General features: G+C 45.0%; 1 protein-coding gene across 2 annotated transcripts; it reads left to right on the forward strand.

Annotated features, from left to right (window-relative positions):
- The first annotated feature begins 3708 nt into the window (after positions 1–3708).
- Positions 3709–17213, forward strand: LOC135307585 (complex I assembly factor ACAD9, mitochondrial-like). 2 transcript variants are annotated; one of them, XM_064431995.1, is made up of 16 exons: positions 5919–6020; positions 6189–6295; positions 7008–7108; positions 7769–7847; positions 8754–8928; positions 9527–9600; positions 10821–10896; positions 11586–11656; positions 11987–12106; positions 12732–12860; positions 13614–13693; positions 14183–14309; positions 15013–15090; positions 15577–15705; positions 16447–16519; positions 16970–17213. In XM_064431995.1, exons 1-16 carry the CDS (start codon positions 5999–6001, stop codon positions 17068–17070), a joined length of 1542 nt encoding a protein of 513 aa, XP_064288065.1. In that variant the 5' UTR covers positions 5919–5998; the 3' UTR covers positions 17071–17213. The 2 variants fall into 2 exon arrangements, 1 of the variants encoding a protein (XP_064288065.1); XR_010368306.1 differs by lacking the exon at positions 16970–17213 and adding an exon at positions 3709–4582 and having other exon boundaries at positions 14183–15090; positions 16447–16934.
- The last annotated feature ends 663 nt before the right edge of the window (positions 17214–17876 follow it).

The following is a 17876-nucleotide window of genomic DNA, read 5'->3' on the forward strand; positions in this document are numbered from 1 at the left end:
TGAAACAGCTTTTTAAAAAAATGTTCCAAGTCAGGAGGTGATGCAATGAGCACATCATCGATGAGCACACGCCTGTGGGAAAGACAATTATGGATGTCAAGTGCAAAACTTTCATACCATCTGTCAGCTTGAACAGGAGCAAACAATGATTGCATAAAGAGAGGAGGAATTGTATGCATTTTCCTGGAAATGCTGCAAAGCCTGGTGAATGTTTTTGTAAAGTGGTTTAGTAACACTTTTTCAGTAAATAAAATATCTATGTCTCAAAGACCTAAATGTTATCAGGTCATTTTATTGCTGAATACCAGTTTTTAAGCAGCTGCTGGAAAAATATGGAAGAATAAAAAGGAAAGCTGAAGGGTATTTTTATTGTAGTCATTTACTGATCTCCACTTCTCTTGCATTAATTCCTTCTCAGGAAGAAATTTTTCCGCTTCTGTGTGGAATGGGCTGAAATGGACATCACTGTGGGAGTTGTGGTTGTTCACAAAATGTGGGTTATGAGGAGCTGTAACAGCTGAGGGATTGGATGGCCCAGGAAGGGAACCTGAAATGATGGGAACACGTGGATGAATATCTCAGTGGCAGAGACAGCAGAGAGGAGTCATAAATAAAAGTGGGGAAAGGAAAAGGTTGGGCATATTGCTGAAGCAAAAGAGAAAAATACTGTTTTAACTTTTTTTTTAGTAGATGGTGCAGTTCTGTGCAAGGCAGTTTGAAGATGTGTCAGGTCAGGGTGGAGGGATTCTGCAGAGAACTGCAGCTGCCAGCAGTGTGATTTCAGCTGTGGTTACACACAGCACTGGATGGGAGAAGATCTGTGGTGTGGCACCACTGGTGCCAGCGCAGGGACAGAGCATTCTCTGTGCCAGTGATGGTCCACCTGCAGTTTCGTGCTGTGGGTGTGATATCACCCCCTGTGACTGGAAAACCCCAGGTGTTTATTTATTCAGGATATCCCCACAATGCCATCCTCATGCTTGCTGAGTGAACACACAGGGTGGGGTGTGCTGGCTGCTGCCTCAGTTCTTGTGAACTTCATGATGAGGCATCTTTTCCCTGTGCTTCCCAACTGCCCAGCCTTGTTTTCACTCTTTGGATCATTTTCTTCAAGCAGTTTGTACCACGCTCTGTTTATCCTTTCTTTCAAGCTGCCACATCACCCCTACACCACCAGAACCTGCCTGACTTGTCTCAGGAGAGGGTGGCCTCAGTTTAACCCTTTCATTCCTGATATTCAGTCTGGCAGGTGTTGTGGGACCTGCACCTCTCCTGCCCAGGAAGATAAAAAACTAATTTTTTTATCATTTTTTACCTCTCCTGCCCAGAGCTGGGATGTGACACTGCTGTGGCAGTGCCACCCAGGTCCCCTCAGAGGGACATGGTGTGGCTCTGCCCCATTAACCCCACATGTCACAAGGCTGAGGCGTGTCCCCTTCTATCCATACCATCAAGCACTGGCACCTCATCACTGCACCCCAAAGATTGCCAAGTGCTGCACCCAGCTCAGCGTTCCCCACCCATTGTTTGCTGCCCGGGAGGATTAGACATCACCTCTTGCTTTTCCACCCTTCAAAAGCAAAAGAAGCAGGATAATGTTACTTAATCAGAGCTGAGCACATCCTTACCTTTTCCTGATCCCTCACTCTCAGCCCTTCTTGTTCCCTACTTGCAGTACAGTCGGGAGGCAACCAACATGGCAATTTATTTGGGTTACAACATTAAAGGATTTTCATTTTATGAGTCATAAGTACAGGAAGCAAAATAAGTGAGTTCATTAAGCCTGTGTTTACTTGTTCTTTTTGCAAATGCCATTTTGTCACATTCTGCAGTTCCACACAGACCAAAGCAAAGTGAAGGCAGGTGGACATGGACATGCCTAAAATGACAGAGTAGCAGCAGCCTTTAAAGGGATTATTTTATCTGAAATAAATAGTTCAAACAAATTAATTCTACCCTTGAGTAAATGAAGCTCAACACGCCTTTAACAGCCCTTCTGTGTCGGTGAGCAGCCCCAGCCACCTGCAGGTGAGGCAGCGGCTGGGGGGTGATGGTGCCACAAAACTGACCGTGACCTCCCGTACAGAAGGGGAGCACTGAGTGCTTCTCAGCCAGATTTCAGTGAATATCAGTAATTTCACACAGGTTTGGCACCTGGGTTTTTAAAAAAAGACAAAACCCGCTGCCAGAGGGATGGCAGGGGAAGTGAAGGAGGAGGGGGATGCTCGGTGCAGGGCAGCGCTCTCGCAGGGCACAGCGAGCAGACAGGTCTTTGACACTTGTTTATGTGCGGGAAGGGCTGCAGGAGTGCGGGGCCGCTCAGGGGAGGTTGGAGCTGCCCACACCATCCTGCCCCGGCTCCCGACACACGGAGCAGGGGGAGTCAGGCTTGGATTTGGGAGATTCGGGGGCGATTTCCACGCTGCAGCCCAGCGTGTCCCGCAGCTCCAGGAGGGGAAGCAGCGATCCCTGCCTGCGGTGCTGCTCGCGGGCTGGCCTGCGCCGCTGCTTTCGCTTCATGAGGGCGATTCAAAGGCTGCACCAAGAGCTGCTTCTCGGCGGGACCGTGCGGCTCGGGCAAGAGCTGCCGGGCCGGGGAGGGGAGGGCACCAGGGAAGCCGTGAGGAAGCCGTGAGGAAGCCGTGAGGAAGCCGTGAGCGGCGTTACTGCGGGCCCTGCGAGCGAAGCGCCGCGGGGCTGTGGGGCCGTGCCCGCCGCAGGTCACCCGGATGGAGCACATCCCCGCGGCTCCTGCGAGCGAAGCGCCGCCCCGTGAGGCGGTGAGGCCGCGGGGCTGTGGGGCTGCGGGCCGTGCCCCGCCCCGGCGGGGCCGGGCGCTCGGCGGTGCCGTCAGCGGAGCGCCGAGCGCGGCCATGAGCGCGGTGCTGCTGCTGCTGCGGGCCCTGCGCTCCGCCCGGCCCCGGCCCCAGCCCCAGCCCCAGCCCCGGGCCGGCCCCGCGGCCTGCGCACGGCCGCGCCCCGCCGCGCCTTCGCCAAGGAGCTGTTCCTCGGCACGCTGCGCAAGGTGGGTCCGCGGGGGGCGGTGGGGGCCGGCCGCGCCCGGGGGTCGCTGCCCTTTCACCGGCGGACAGCGGGGCTGGCACTCACCGGGGGCTCGTCCGCAGCAGCGCCAGGGCCTTTCCCAGCTGCTCATCCCAGCCCGGGCTGCGGGCGTTGCTGTGAGCCCTCGGCAGGGCCCGGCCCGGCCCGGCTGCCCCGCAGCCCCCGGGTCCAGCCCTGCGGAGCTCCCTGCCCTGGCTCTGTGTGTCCCTCAGCTGCAGCCGGGTAACTGAAGGGAGCCTTTGCACACAGAACAGGCGATGGGGCTCAGAGTGACCCAAACAACGCCGAGGGCCCCTGTGCCTGCCAGCCCCGCGGGTCCCCTGGGCGCTGCCCGTCGCCGTGCTCCCCCTCTGGGCATGCCGCTGAACTTGGATCACTTCGTCCTCTGGTTGTTCTTCAAGGATGGAGGCTTCTTGTAAATCTCTGCCTACAGTTTTGGTAGGAAAGATTGGTGTTCTTGTGGTGCCTTGAGATGCCACTGGACAAAGAAGTTAAAATCTGAGATGGAACGCTGTATTAAGCAGAGTTTGTTACTGCAGGGCTTAGAGTGTGCATTTATCAGAGATTGCAGGGTGAAGTAAACGGAAAGAAGGAATAACTCAAATCCAGTGAAATAAGTTGAGCAATAAAGTCTCCTGCAATGGAGCTTGTCAGATAAGGTGTTAAAACAGGCAGCACTCAGGCTCCACTGTGTTAAACCCCTCTACAGATGTGTCTCGGGTGTTTCTTCCCTCAAGTTTCAACACAGCAGCTTTCTGAAAACCTCTAACATTTCACAGGTCCTGAATTTTTGATGCTGATATATTGCTCAGAGTACCATGAACAGATTTGTGTGGACAGAGATAAATTCTTCTGTTTAAAAGGGGAAAGGCAGTAAAAATCAGAAGTGTTCTTCTCACGTAGCCTCCCACTCCTTGTGTTCCTTGTTTGTATTTTTTACCAATTCCAACCTGTCAGGCTGTGCTGCTTCCAGTTCATGGCCAGAACACCCTGGGGATGATAAGGAGTGGTGGGGCTCACTCACCTTTGTCCTCGAGGCATTAGCAGGTGAAATGTGCTGGGTGTTCGCAAGGGACAGTGCTCATGGGCTGAGCTTTGGAAACATCAAACTCATTTTTATCAGTCCCTGAATAGGGTTAAAACTCATGGGTGATGAAGAACTTTTGCATCCTCGTGGTTCTTAAAAGATCTCTTGATTTCTCCCTCATGTTTCTGTTGTTCAGTTAACACCCTCTGGTCTGGTTTTGATGTGAAATAAAGTTGGGTCCTGTGGAGCCCTATTTCTGTTTCGGGACATTTTCCACAATTCTTAATTTGCACAGTGTTTTAGAGTCTTTGCAAGGCATATCTCCCATGATTTTTATTTTAACTGCATGGTTCGTGTATTAAAAATTATTAAATAATTCTCCTATTCTCCTATTTTAGGAAGAAGTTTTTCCTTACCCAGAAATTAGCAATGAAGAACTGGCAGAAATCAACCAGTTTGTGGGACCTGTTGAAAAGTTCTTCAATGAAGAAGGTATATTATTGTGTTTTTATCCATGCAAGTGATTTAGTGATTACAAAATTATTTCACTATAGCAGTTCCATAAGGTGTTTCAAACATTTAATTTAGTTTATGCATTTATTGCTGCTCACACAGTGATGCTGATTCTGTAGCATGTCCATTTGTGGCTTTTTTGGGAAGTATTTGGGTGCTGATCAGAAGAATTAAATCTCCAAAACAGGGGAAAAACCAAGGATGTAAAAGAATTCTGGGATAAAGATAGGATTTGAAATTGGTTTTAGCTCAGCTGAATTGTGCTTCTAACTACTTCATACATTGTGATTTTTTTTTTCCTAGTTCTAGTTCCTAGAACTTTATAGCTGTCCTACTCTGCTAAAACTGACCGTGGCAAAATGCAGCAGAGATACTCAGAAATGCTGGCTCGTTGAGGAGTTATGAAAAATCAAAAGCATTTCTGTTTTTTCAGTATTAGAGTAATAATTCCATTTGGGAAAGGCCTTATTACCCGTCTGCATTCCAGAGAGCATTGCAGGGTGTCCTTCCATTCGTGCTGCCTTGGATAAGCCAATTCCAGAGCAATTGCAGAATAGTGGTTTGCACAGACAGCAATTTCTGGGGCAGTTAAACAGCACTGTCTCAGCCTTCCCATTGACAGAGGTTTTCCAAACTCTGTAGGAGTTTGGAGAAGCCAGTGATTGTCACACATCACAATTGGCGAGATCCAGGTGATTTTAACTGTAAAATTGTAGTGTTGCTCACTGACAGTAAATAAAGGATTTATTCAAATTACATTTTTTAACTCTTTGCTCTGTGGGGGGGAACATGGTTCATGGAGTAAACAGCCTGATGTTTAGGGAAGGAATAAAAGGGTCAAATTATGGAGTCTGGAGAAAGTATGATTCCTGTTTGTTTTCACTGCCATGGTACAGAACAGCTCTCTTAATCCCCCAAGAATCTTAAAATCTCCTAAGAACAAGATTTTCTAATTTCCTCATTTATGCACTTTTTTTTTTCTTGTATTCACGACCTAGACTTAGTTCAGATAGAAAATCCTGAAAATACTTTGCTTATTCCAGTCTTGGAATCTGCTGGCATGCAGAACCAGTAGAAATGTTTGAGAAAATTAAATAAATGCTGCATTTTTCCCATTTCCAAGTCTTTTTCCTGAATATGTGGTGAGGACAAACAGGATGGTCAGGCTGCAGCTAGAAAGAAGAAATTCTTGTGAAGCTGGGAATGAGAAGGGTCATGAGTGACTGTGGCCCTGGTGGGGGAATCCTGTAGCCTCCCAGCTGCTCTGGGCACTGAGAAACACAGTGTTAAATGAGAAAAAATTCTCTATTTGTAGTGGACTCGAAGAAAATCGATCAAGATGCAAAAATCCCACCCGAAACCTTACAAGGACTGAAGGACCTGGGTCTCTTTGGCATGCAGATTCCAGAGGAATATGGTGAGTAAATGCCACAGAAGAACATCTAGGGGTGCATTTTGTGCCGCTTTTGTACCTCTCCAGTTAAAGCTGCTACATTCCTGTATTTCTGTACTTGAAATGGATTTTTGGGGGAGTGGGGAAGTGGCACAAAAAATGTACTGAAATAAAACCTGGTGCCTGTTCCAGGTGGGCTGGGCCTGTCAAACACCATGTATGCACGTCTGGGAGAAATCAGCTCCCTGGATGGCTCCATTGCAGTGACCCTGGCAGCTCACCAGGCCATTGGGCTGAAGGTAATGCTGCTGCTCTGGGGCCAGGGCTTCTGCACAGATTGCATGGAAAAGGTGAAGTGAAAAATGTGGGGCTTAGGGGGAGCAAATCAGAATTACTGGCAAAGCATAAATCAGGTTGTTGGTGTCTGCAGCAGCCTCTGCCACTGGTTCAGTGTGAGACAGAAAGGCTGCATAGGAAGTACACAAGGAAGTTACTATTAGGATAATTGTTCTTAGGTGAATGAGTCCAAGTTGTTTTTTTTTAAATTGGCTAAACTTGTCTAAAGTACCTAGAATAAATAGAATTGAAACAGTATCAGGGGGGCTCAGGTGATGAGGAAGGAAAGAATTCAGAAAAGAGGAACTTTGGCTGGCTGGGGCTGCATGTTGGGGGGCCTAGAGGAGATAACTCATCTGAGAGAAAGTGTGTCAGTTTTGAACTTGAATATAGCCATAGGTATTTACCTTTTTAGTGCTGGGTGGATGGCAGAAAGAAGCTTGAAACCACACTCAGTTTGTTATAGCAAGAGAAGATTCCTTGTCGAATTGAGCAGAGAATGCTAATGAAAAAATATTTTAATGACTGACAAATAATACAGTCTTGTTGATTAAACTGTCTCTTGCTATGCCATAAAACTTGCAGATGAAGCTTTCTAAACATGCTGGAGCTTGTCAGCTCCCTCTCTTTTCCCACAGGGTGATGCTGCAAAGTTTCCTGTGCTTGTTTCTGCAGGGGATCCTCATTGCTGGCACCGAGGAGCAGAAGGCCAAGTACCTGCCCCGCCTGGCCTCGGGGGAGCACATTGCTGCCTTCTGCCTCACCGAGCCCGGCAGGTGCTGCTGCCCCACAGCCCCACAGGGGCTCACTGCCTTAGCTGCATTGCTTCATACCTTCAGGCTTCTTTATCTGGGGCCCATGGCTTCAGTATATACATCTGTGGCTTAGTTTTGGTATTTCAAGGAACACTCCAATTACTCTTTCCCCAGCATGCTGCTTTTGGCAGTGTCCATGAAATCCTTGATTCTTGTTCTCATCCCAGGAATTCATTTACTTGAAAGGATGCTTTGTGCTACGTCAGAAATAATGTGCTGTGACTGTTCTGGGATGCTTTCAGTTCTTATTCAAAATATAAAAGCCTGTTTTGAAGGAGCTACCAAAACTAAAAGGAAGAATTTTTGTTGTCACTTAAGTGAGAGGCTCATTGTGTGTTCACATAGCTCAAAGTGTAGCTCCAAAATGTTGCTTTTGTGGCATTCTACACAGTCTGGTCAGGTTATAATCCTGATAACATGGTAATGAGAAGAAATGTCCCCTCAGGTAACTTTTAGAACTGTTCAATCTAGTGAGCTTCCTTGTTAGTTAAAAGCTAAAATTTATATACTGCTATTTGAGACCCCCTCCTTTTTACAGAATAGGAAGAGGGGGAATATGCAGTTTTGTTTTTTTAAAGCATGTTTACTTCTTTAAACATTAGTAACTTGTTTGTTTTCTAGTGGGAGTGATGCTGCATCCATCCAGACAAGGGCAACCCTGAGTGAAGATGGGAAACACTTCCTGTTAAATGGCTCCAAGGTACCTACTCACAGACTGGGAACAGGAAAGGGGTTTCTTACAAATGTAGGAAGTGTTCTTGTCTTTTGCATCAGTCTGGAACTGGGAGGTTTCCAAGCTAGAGGAGAATGACCCTGTCAAAAAGATTAGGCACAAAGGGAATAGAAAATTATTGTTAGAGAATTACTGCATTAAACTCCTGGTAAGGAAAATGGAAAACTACCCTGGGTTCTTTCTCTGTTGGCCATTTGTGTGTTCAGCTTCAGGGCGGGTTGGTTTCTTAGTAAATCAGCCCCTTCCATGACAGCTTAGGTAAAAGGAAACCTGAACCTGTATTTGACATCTCTTCATTCTGCAGGCTAGATTTTAAAATAAAACTTGATATTTAATTAGAAATAGGTCTGCTTGGAACCTTTCTGTTAAAAGAAACCGTGACAAAAGCCAGTCTTGAAGAAATCAGAGATGTCCTGGTTTCAGCAGTATTGGATGCGTTGCAGACTTGGTCTGTAGTTGTTGATCCATTTGTGGTGTGAAGAGACCCACCCTGGGGGAGAGGCTGATCAGAGAATTTCTCATCAGAGTTAATTTTTGGCCACAGGGTTTGTCCAGTCTGCATTGCCCCTGTATCTCTCAGGTGCCAGCAGCAGCAGGATGGACCAGCTTTTGTGGAAATGCACTGTGGATTTTAATTTAATGCATATTGATACTACATTCTGGTTTTAAAGTTGCTCTAAACTGAGCACATGTGGTCAGCTCTCCTCAGAAATGTGCTCACCCTGGGAGCAGACCCTCATTAGAACTGAAGGGAAGGAACAGCAATTTTTCAGCACTCTGTTCTTTTCCCAGCCTGTTACAAAACCCTGGAGGGCTGTGCCCACAAAATCAGCACATTTACCTTTCTTACACATCTTCCCTCTCTCAAAACAGGTCTGGATCTCCAATGGTGGCCTGGCCAGTATTTTCACAGTGTTTGCCAGGACAGAGATTGTGGACAAGGACGGGCAGGTGAAGGATAAAATCACTGCTTTCATCGTGGAGCGGGACTTCGGGGGCGTCACCCATGGGAAACCCGAGGATAAACTGGGCATTCGAGGCTCCAACAGTAAGAGCCACCTAAAACTGTTAGCAGAACTTGTTTTCATAGTTTAAGGTTTTATTTTGGTTGGATCATCTGAATTCAGGGGCAAATCAATACGTATTCCATGTTACAGTATAAGTTTCATGTTTCTTTAGCTGGCTTTTCCCAGGAGCCCTTCCTGACGCAGGGTCTGAAATAAGAAATCCAATTTGTGGAGTTCATTCACTGTGCAGTGAAAGAAATCATTCAGGAGACTCAGTGGCCAATAGGTTTAATCTAGAAGTCCACGTTCTTCAGCTCTTCTAAGCTTTGTAATGATTGCATCTTTTCACCATCTTGGTGACTGTTCAGTCAGTTCCTTAGAACTAGAAATAAAGACCAAACTGTAGTTCTCTGTTTACACAGTGTATATTCATAATATTTTAAATATTTTACATCAATAACTGATGTCAACTACAGCCTTTTCCCAAATTCTCACTTCTTTGGCGAAGCATGTATAATTCTGTCATAAACAATGCATTAGGAAGACTTCATTTCCTGCTACAAATAGTGACTTAAGTTCCTGAATGTCTTTTAAGTATTTCTGTGTCATATTTGATCAAGTGTTAATTCTGTGTTTCAGCCTGTGAAGTACATTTTGAAAACACCAAAGTGCCTATAGAGAATGTAATTGGAGAAGTTGGAGGGGGATTTAAGGTAAGCAGTGGAGAATAACTACTGGTGATTTATAGAAGTCTGAAGGAGGCTGTTTCCCCCCGTGCTGAAGTTTCCTTGTGGGTGGTGTGAGCACTGCCACACTCTAGGGTACAGGAGGAGAGATTCCCCCATTGATCTGTAAATTGGTGTCACTGGACAGTGCACAGTGTGCCATCATCTCAGATTTCTGTGTTTCTTCTCTTCTTGTTGGGCTTTTGGTTGTTTGTTGTGGTGTCCCCTCAGAAGAGGGAGTGACTTCAGCTGCCCTTCTGCCCTGAATGGAGGACATGTCCTCTGCTGGTTCCAGAGCAGAATGTGGGAAGGGAGACACCCTGGCACAGGCTGTGTGGATGTCACAGGGAGTGCTGGAGGCATGCCCAGCTCCAAGGTGCCCTGGCTGTCAGGTGCTTCTCCAGGGCTGCCCTGTTGCACAGGGAATGCTGGCAGGACCCCAGGAGAGAAAACCACAGGTAGCCTTGCTGTGTAACCTTTCTCTGAGAGTGTGACCTGGGGAGTTGCTAACCTGCTCTTACTCCTTCTCCATTTCTTATTCCTGCTGTAGCAGGCAAGTCCAGGCCTAAGTGCTAAAAGAAATTATTTTCCTTAATGTATTAGAGATTAAAAGAAGATTGTTATGGTGCCTTCCTGACAAGTTAAAATGTAGGACAGTGACTTCTTTCCTAACAGGCTTTGACATGAGTCACCCATGTTGAGAAACAACACTACAGACACCAGACTCCAAAATCTATTTTTTTTACGTTATTGGTCTGTATTTCATTTCTATACCTCCTTTCTTATCCCTTCTGTGATGTGTTGCTGAAAGCCACCTGAGGCAGAGAGCAGCCATCACAGGTCAGCTGCAAGGAGAAATACTGTGGTTTTCTTCATCTGATAAACTGGAGCCGTGCTGTCCAGCTGGAATGTTGTTTACCAGCTGCAGATAAATGCATTTTTATCTACATTTTACCTTCGTCTAATTAGAGATTATTTCCAAGTCACCGGATCATCTACTTCAGATACAAAATTGGATGTAATGGGTGGCAGGAAAAGCCCAGTTTTGAAGCATTTTCCTTGGGATGCTGAGAGCTGTGGTGGCTGATGTGAGGGCACTCTCCAGGACTGGCAGTGTGTCCCAGTGAGGAGTGAAATCCAGGGAACACAGAAGCAGGAAGCAGTGACCTAAGGAGAATGTGGCCTAAACCCCATCTGTTTCTTCACAGGTTGCCATGAATATCCTCAACAGTGGAAGATTTAGCATGGGCAGTGCATCTGCTGGAATGATTAAGAAGTTGATAGGTGGGTGAATTGGGAGCTCTGCATGGCTGGGTGCCAGCAGAAACTGCTCTGCCTGAGGCAGATCATGCAAGACATTCAGAGTGGGAGCAGGAGTCTTGACCTTGTCATAACAGGCTTTGATATCTTTAAAACACGAAAATATGGTTTTGAAAAATTAAATTAAAAGCCTGCTTGCAGAGGTTTTGAAATAAAGGTCTTTTTCCTTTTGTACAGTGTAGATTCAGTTCATAGAGTGGGAGGTTATTGCCTCTGTTGGACTTCCCTGAGGTAAAATGTTATTCCCAACAAAAAAACCTCTGTACTATTGATTTTAGAAGGTGTAATCTCCCCTGGAACCTCCCACCTGAATAACTGGCTCAAAGCTGCACACAGTAACTAGGGCTAAAACTGCTTTCTGCCAATTATTAGCCAAAACAGTAACAGAAGTCTCTCTAACCAGTTAGCACCAAACCTGATCACTTCTCTTAAGAGTACAGGTTCATACCTCTGGTTCAAAAGCCTTTGACAGGCTGGTCCCACACTTGGTCAACAACATCAGTGTGAGGGTGATTTTCACAAAGTGCTGCTTCTGGAACAGCCAGGGGGCTCCTGGGCACAGACTGGAATGTCACCGCCCAGGGAAGGACACCAGCTGCTGGAATGGTCTGTCACAGCCCTTCTGAGAATGACTTGTTTTTCTTTCTTTGAAGAACTGACATCAGAGTATGCTTGCACCAGGAAACAATTCAATAAGAAACTCAGCCAGTTTGGATTAATTCAGGTAACAAAACATGAAACACCTAAATCTCTGTGTGAAGTGCCAGGACATAGATTGCATTGGGTGTATTTTGGCTGTACTGGTTTAAAGGATTTGCTAGAAATTTGTGTGAACCTGGTGCTGACTTCTGTACACTGATCTTTTAAATGTCCAGAATGATAAATGTATAAAGGTATTTTTTATTTATTGTTGTTTCAAAGTGGTACTTTTTATTGATTGATTAATTTGATGATGTAAAACATATAAGAACTGCAGGTCTTTTTAAGTTTGAGGGTTGATTGTGGACTTTTGCATCTGAATTTCTGTACGATTCCTCCTGTTGCTGTGTGGCAGGAGAAGTTTTGTTTGATGGCTGTGAAAGCCTACGTGATGGAGAGCATGGCTTACCTGACTGCAGGGATGATGGACAGGCCAGGCTTCCCTGACTGCTCCGTCGAGGCTGCCATGGTCAAGGTAACCAGGGCTGGGAAAAGGCTCAGTGTTCAGCCTGCAGAGGGCTGAGAACTCAGGGCTGCATTTAGAGGAGAGAAGCACTGCAGCCAGGTGGAATGACAGATACTGTTCTGTCTGTACCCCACAAGCTCAGACTCGTGCAAAATAAAACCAGCAGGGAACAGGTTGAGAATGTCACAGCCGCTGAGCTGGCGTCTGAGGAGGCCTCACATGAGCACTGGGACACTCAGTCACACTCCAGCTGCCATCCTGGCCAAGCTGCTGCTGTGCCAGCTTTCCCAGGGAGCTGATGGCACAACAAACCCTGTGGAATATCCAGGCTGTGGCTGTCAGGGTGTCCCTCATGGTCACTGCAGAAAACTCCTGCTCTGGGCTCCAGCCAAGCAGCTGCAGCTGCTCTCCCTGTGTGGGGCTGCCCCTGTCCCTGGAATGTGGAGAGTGCCCTGTGCATTGCATCACTAAATTTGACAAACCCCTGAGCCACAGGGATACTGCTCCAGGACCGGTGTAACACACAGAAAATGCTGCAGCAGTGTCCTGTGGATACAACCCCAGAGCAGGGCATCCTGTGTTTATTGCTGATTTATTATCTACTCTCTGCTGATCAAACCCTGTTCCATGGCAGGTGTTCAGCTCTGAAGGTGCCTGGGCATGTGTGAGTGAGGCTCTGCAGATCCTTGGAGGCCTTGGCTACATGAAGGATTATCCTTATGAACGCTACCTCAGAGACACCAGGATCCTGCTCATCTTTGAGGCAAGTACCAGGATCCCCTTTTTCTGCAAACTGCAGTTCACACCTCCTATAAAGGGGAGTAGAAACCTGAAGGTTTGATTGACCAGGATCTTGTTCCTTCAGCTGCAAAGTCTCTAACAGTAAAACTGCAGGACTAACCTTGTTTTCTTTGGAATATCAATAGTAGTTCCCTATAATAAAATAAGCTATGATGGCTTTTACAGACTGACCACAGTGTGAGTTACAGCAGTAACCTTTCCTCTTGTGTGCTTCTCACGAGAGAAGCAGAGAAACTCATAAAAGATCAACTTAGACATTTAATTAACTTATTGATGGCTATTTAAATTAAAAGAAAGGTTGGTTCTCAAGCTTGTTCTCTTTCCGAGCTGGATTGTCAGTGACCCATCATGTGCACATCAGAGTCACTGTCAGACTTGATTTTAACTCAGCTCATTTTGAGCAGTTCTACAACTATTCAAATATTCCTTCACTGGAACAGTGCAGAGCATTTTTAATCAAAATGCATTTTGTCTGTTTTCTTTTACATTGGGGTATATTTGTGTGTTTAATGATGAGGGGCTCAACTTCTGCAATGCCCCATGAAATCAGAATTAAAACTGAGATAAAGCAAAAGGCGGCAGTTTATGTGTGGGGAGAGTCATCATGTGATACTGGAGCAGTGGGAAGAGCACAGGGGCACAACAGACCTGCTTGGAAAACACTATTGTAAACTCTGGTTACCCACCTTCTCACTTTCTCTTCTGCTTTTTCCAGGGCACCAATGAAATCCTGAGAATGTACATTGCACTGACAGGGATGCAGCATGCAGGGAAGATCTTAACTGACAAAATTAAGTATGTTCTTATTTATTCTTAATAGTTTTAAATAAACTAAACAGAATCAGATAACTTTATAGATAAGAGGACAAACTGCAGGGAATACCTGCAGTATTTCTATTTATTGTCTGTAAAAGTTCACTGTTACAGGGACTCTGTGTTTTTAATGGGATGGTTCATAGATTTAGGAATTGTAGTATTTAATGCATTTTATCTTGGACTTTTACACAAGCTGTAATTATTTCTTTCAAGACCAGTAATTAATATTTTGTATCTGAATGAAGTTGTATTGACACAACAGCTGCATTGTGGATATTGAGTACTGGTCTCTGGAATTCCTTGTGGGTGTCTTGGAGAGCAGCTGATGACTCTTAAGGCTCCACAGTTGTTCTCCAGACTTCACAGCAGTGGATCAGGACTTGGTGCTAAAGTATTTGGAATTCCAACTGGTTGTGTCTGAACCTCTTGGAATTTCTTTTAACAGCCATTCTTTCCCCAACATTTCAGAGCAATCAAGAAAGGAAACGTGGGAGTGGCGCTGGGGGAGTTCCTGACCAGGTTACAGGACACCCTGGGCAGGAAGGTGGATCTGGGGCTTGTAGGTGACAGTGGGGTGGTGCATCCCAGCCTCCAGGTAAGGGCCTCTCTGCTGAGCTCTTGTGTTTGTTCCCTTTGCTGCTTGCCACAATTTCATCTCCTGTTTTTGCAAACCAAAATGTATACCTAGGGGCAGTGAGATTTTCCAGGGTAAGCAGATGTTGGCACCATGACAGGGTAAGAAGTTACAGTTATTGTCCAGGTATCAAGGGAGGATGAAGGCTGCTCTAAGCCTGTGTTTATACCAAATCCAGTTTTAGATCCATTTGGATAATTTGTATAAATTGAGCCTTCACCATATGAAAGCGTTTTTAATAGCTGCCCTTTGTTATAAGGTTAGTTACAAAACAGGAGTTTTTCCTGTTTAATTGGAACAGAGTTTCAGGTCAGAATGACTGTGAATTACACATACACATACTTGCTTAATCACTTAGGAAAAGGTTTTTATGACCAAAAATGAATGTTCTGTTAATAGGAAAAAGATAAGGTATATTTTTCATGGGGCGTTCTGTTAGTTACTTTTGTTATCATAAGCCTATACTAAAAGTTACTGAGAGTAAACTCCAGAAAATTGTAATGGATCTTTGAGAGAAAGAAATGTGCCTGTCTGGCTTTTAGCAGCAAGGTGGATGAATGTTAAAAAAGAGAAAATCCAGTATCCTCTTTAAAGGGGGTGGGGGTATGTTGCTTTTCTGTTATAAGACTACTCAAATTGTTCTATTTTGTGTTTTGTTTTATAGGAGAATGCCAAGAAACTTGAAGAAAACGTTTATTATTTTGGAACTACAGTCAGGGGCCTGCTAAGTAGGTTTGGCAAGGTAACTATTTATTTTGTCTGTTGTCTTTGTTACTGAATAGTTTATGCTCAGGGCCCCACTGGAACCTGCAGGGGACTGAGTGTGGCAGGACCAGCACTTCCTTCACATGACACCTTCTCACTGGGTGTGAGAAAACACACTGACATTAGGTACTCAGTGTAATGGGCAAGTTACATTGTTAGAACCAAAACCAAAGTACCAGCACCCTCAGTGAGTTGGTTGTTTTCCTCTTGTGTAAGCACAAATCCTGCTGCTACAGGCATTTAACAAAGTGGTTTAAGGCATACATCAATATTACAATTTTACAAGTAGAATTTAAAAGGTGCAGCTTAGTAAACCCAAAACTAACAATGATAATTTCTGACCTAGGCTAGAACCGGTTTATGCGAAATAAAGCTGGACCTAAACATGAAGTATGGACAGTGATATTTGGTTAAAGTTTTAAATTGACAAACCACAAGCAGATAATGATTTTCTCTCTCCCAGACAATAGTGGATGAGCAGCTGGTGCTGAAGAGAGTGGCAGATGTGGTGATTAATTTGTATGCAATGACTGCAGCCATCTCCCGGGCCAGCCGCTCCATCAGCATCGGGCTCAGGAACCATGACCACGAGGTGAGTGTCCCTCAGCACCAACCATTCCCACTCAGGCTGTGCTCCTGGCAGCAGGCAGGCTGCATCTCTGGGGAATTACAGCAAACTCTCCCATAAAAGTGCAGCAGAACGTGGCTAAACCTGCCAGAGTGCAGGAGCCTCTCAGGGGCTCTGCTTGTTGAGCTGCACACTTTCAACATGTTTAAAATACTTCTTTAACACATACACAGACATTTAGAACCTCACCACAACTCTGCACGTTCTCTCAAATCTGTTAACACCATGCAGTTCTTCCCAAGCTCTTTCCATATAATCATTAATAAAAACACATAAGCACAACAGTATTTGGGCAGCACAGCTCAGGACAGGAAAGGACAGTGCTTATTTAGTAGCTCATGTAAAGTTTCATGGTAACAGTGGTGTTGCAGGTCAAGAAAAATTTGCTCCAGATCAGTGTGAAAACAAATCCAACATGATGAAGGTTTGGCTTTGGCCTTGAGACCTTGCTCTTTGTGTGAGCCCTGCTCTGGATTGATTCCCAATCAGTCTTGGAGTAGCTTTTGGGTGAAGGCTCATCCCAGCCCTGAGCCTTGGCAGTTCTCTGGCCTCAAAGGGACAGCTGAGGCTGCACTGCACATGACTGGGGTTCAGGGCACCATCATCAAAGAGCTTTGAGATGTTTAAATTACTGTATTCTTACTACATGGTTTTTGTTATGAAATTCATTCACTATTTTTAAACTCAGTTTTACTCCTTTTCCAGGTGCTTCTTACAAATATCTTCTGCACAGAAGCCTATTTCAAGAATAATTATGCCATGGCTCAATTAGAAAAATGTAAGTACTATAAAATAGTTCTTACGCTCTTCTGTCTTTCAGACTGTAATCAAAAAAAGGTGAGTTTGATGTGACCAACAGAAGAGTTTGGCTCCGCTTTTAATTGAAACAAGCAGCAGAGCTGGAACCTGTTGAAAAGAGTCTCTTCACTTCATAGCTAAAGCCAACTGCCAGCGTTCCTTATTGAGGAATATAATATCTACATTTCATGTATATACTTCTGACAAGTAGCTGATAGAAATGAGGGATTTGGACTCTTTGGGAAGTACTGACCAGTTGGGCATTGGCTCTCTGAAGCTCAGTCTGTAATAACCAATCTTTTTCAGAAGAAAATGTTCAATTTCTTCCTGGCCCTCACACTCTTGCATTTGTGTTCAAAAACACTTCTTGAAAGAAATTTACAACAGCTCTTTGTGGTCCCTTAGTTGACTTTTCTCTCTTTCTCCACAGATGCTGATGAAAACCTGGATGATTCCATTAAAAAAGCTGCAAAGCAGATCCTGGAGAAGAGGGCATACATCTGCTCTCACCCTCTGGACAGGACCTTCTGATTCCTCCCTGAGAGCAGGCACACATGAATGTCAGTCAGGGAGGAATTTGCTGCAGTTCCAGTATTTGGCATCTTAAAAGCATCTGTTATTTAATGTCCTGACTAAATGTAACTGTGTAAAATAAAACTTCTTTCTAACCAAAATTTCATAGGAAAAGGATAAATACAGAGATTTCATTTAAAGCTGAAGTTATTTTATTACAGACATACATATATATATATATATATATATATATATATATATATGTCTGTTTCCCCTGTAACTGGATAAAGACAGGTGAGGTTTAGATGGGGAGATGTTTCTTCCTAGGAAGGGACTGTGGGTTTCTCAGTATTTTTGTACTTCAATCAGCTGCTCATTCACTGAGCAAGCCTGAAAGACTTGGGTATACCTGTGTTTGAGGATTCCAGGATGAGGGAAGAGATGAGAATCTTGACTCCATGTTTCAGAAGGCTGATATATGAGGATATTATATTAAAGTACTACACTACAACTATACTAAATAGAGAGAAAGAATTCATCAAAAAGCTGGAAGGGAAAGCAAAGGAATGAATAACAAATCTTGTGACTGTTCACAGCTTTAACACAGGTGGCTGTCATTGCTCATCAAGTAAAAACAATTTCACATGCTGGGTAACAATTCTCCAAATCACATTCCAAAGCAACAAAACATGGAGAAGCTGAAGCTTCCCAGCTTCACAGGAGAAAAGACCCTGGAAAAAGGATTTTTCATAAAATGTGTCTGTGACACTCGTAGAATGAGAACAGTTCTGTTTGGGAGCCCAAACATTGGTGCTAAACAGGTT

The sequence above is a fragment of the Passer domesticus genome, chromosome 9 (genome assembly GCF_036417665.1).
Source record: "Passer domesticus isolate bPasDom1 chromosome 9, bPasDom1.hap1, whole genome shotgun sequence".
Classification (NCBI taxonomy): domain Eukaryota; kingdom Metazoa; phylum Chordata; class Aves; order Passeriformes; family Passeridae; genus Passer; species Passer domesticus.

Bases quoted from the DNA above. Each gene is read 5' to 3' on its own strand.
- LOC135307585 (XM_064431995.1), top strand. From the start codon at position 5,999: ATGCAGATTCCAGAGGAATATG. The intron at 6,296-7,007 runs GTAATGCTGCTG...TTGTTTCTGCAG, and splicing joins ACCAGGCCATTGGGCTGAAG to GGGATCCTCATTGCTGGCAC. The intron at 11,657-11,986 runs GTAACAAAACAT...GCTGTGTGGCAG, and splicing joins GCCAGTTTGGATTAATTCAG to GAGAAGTTTTGTTTGATGGC.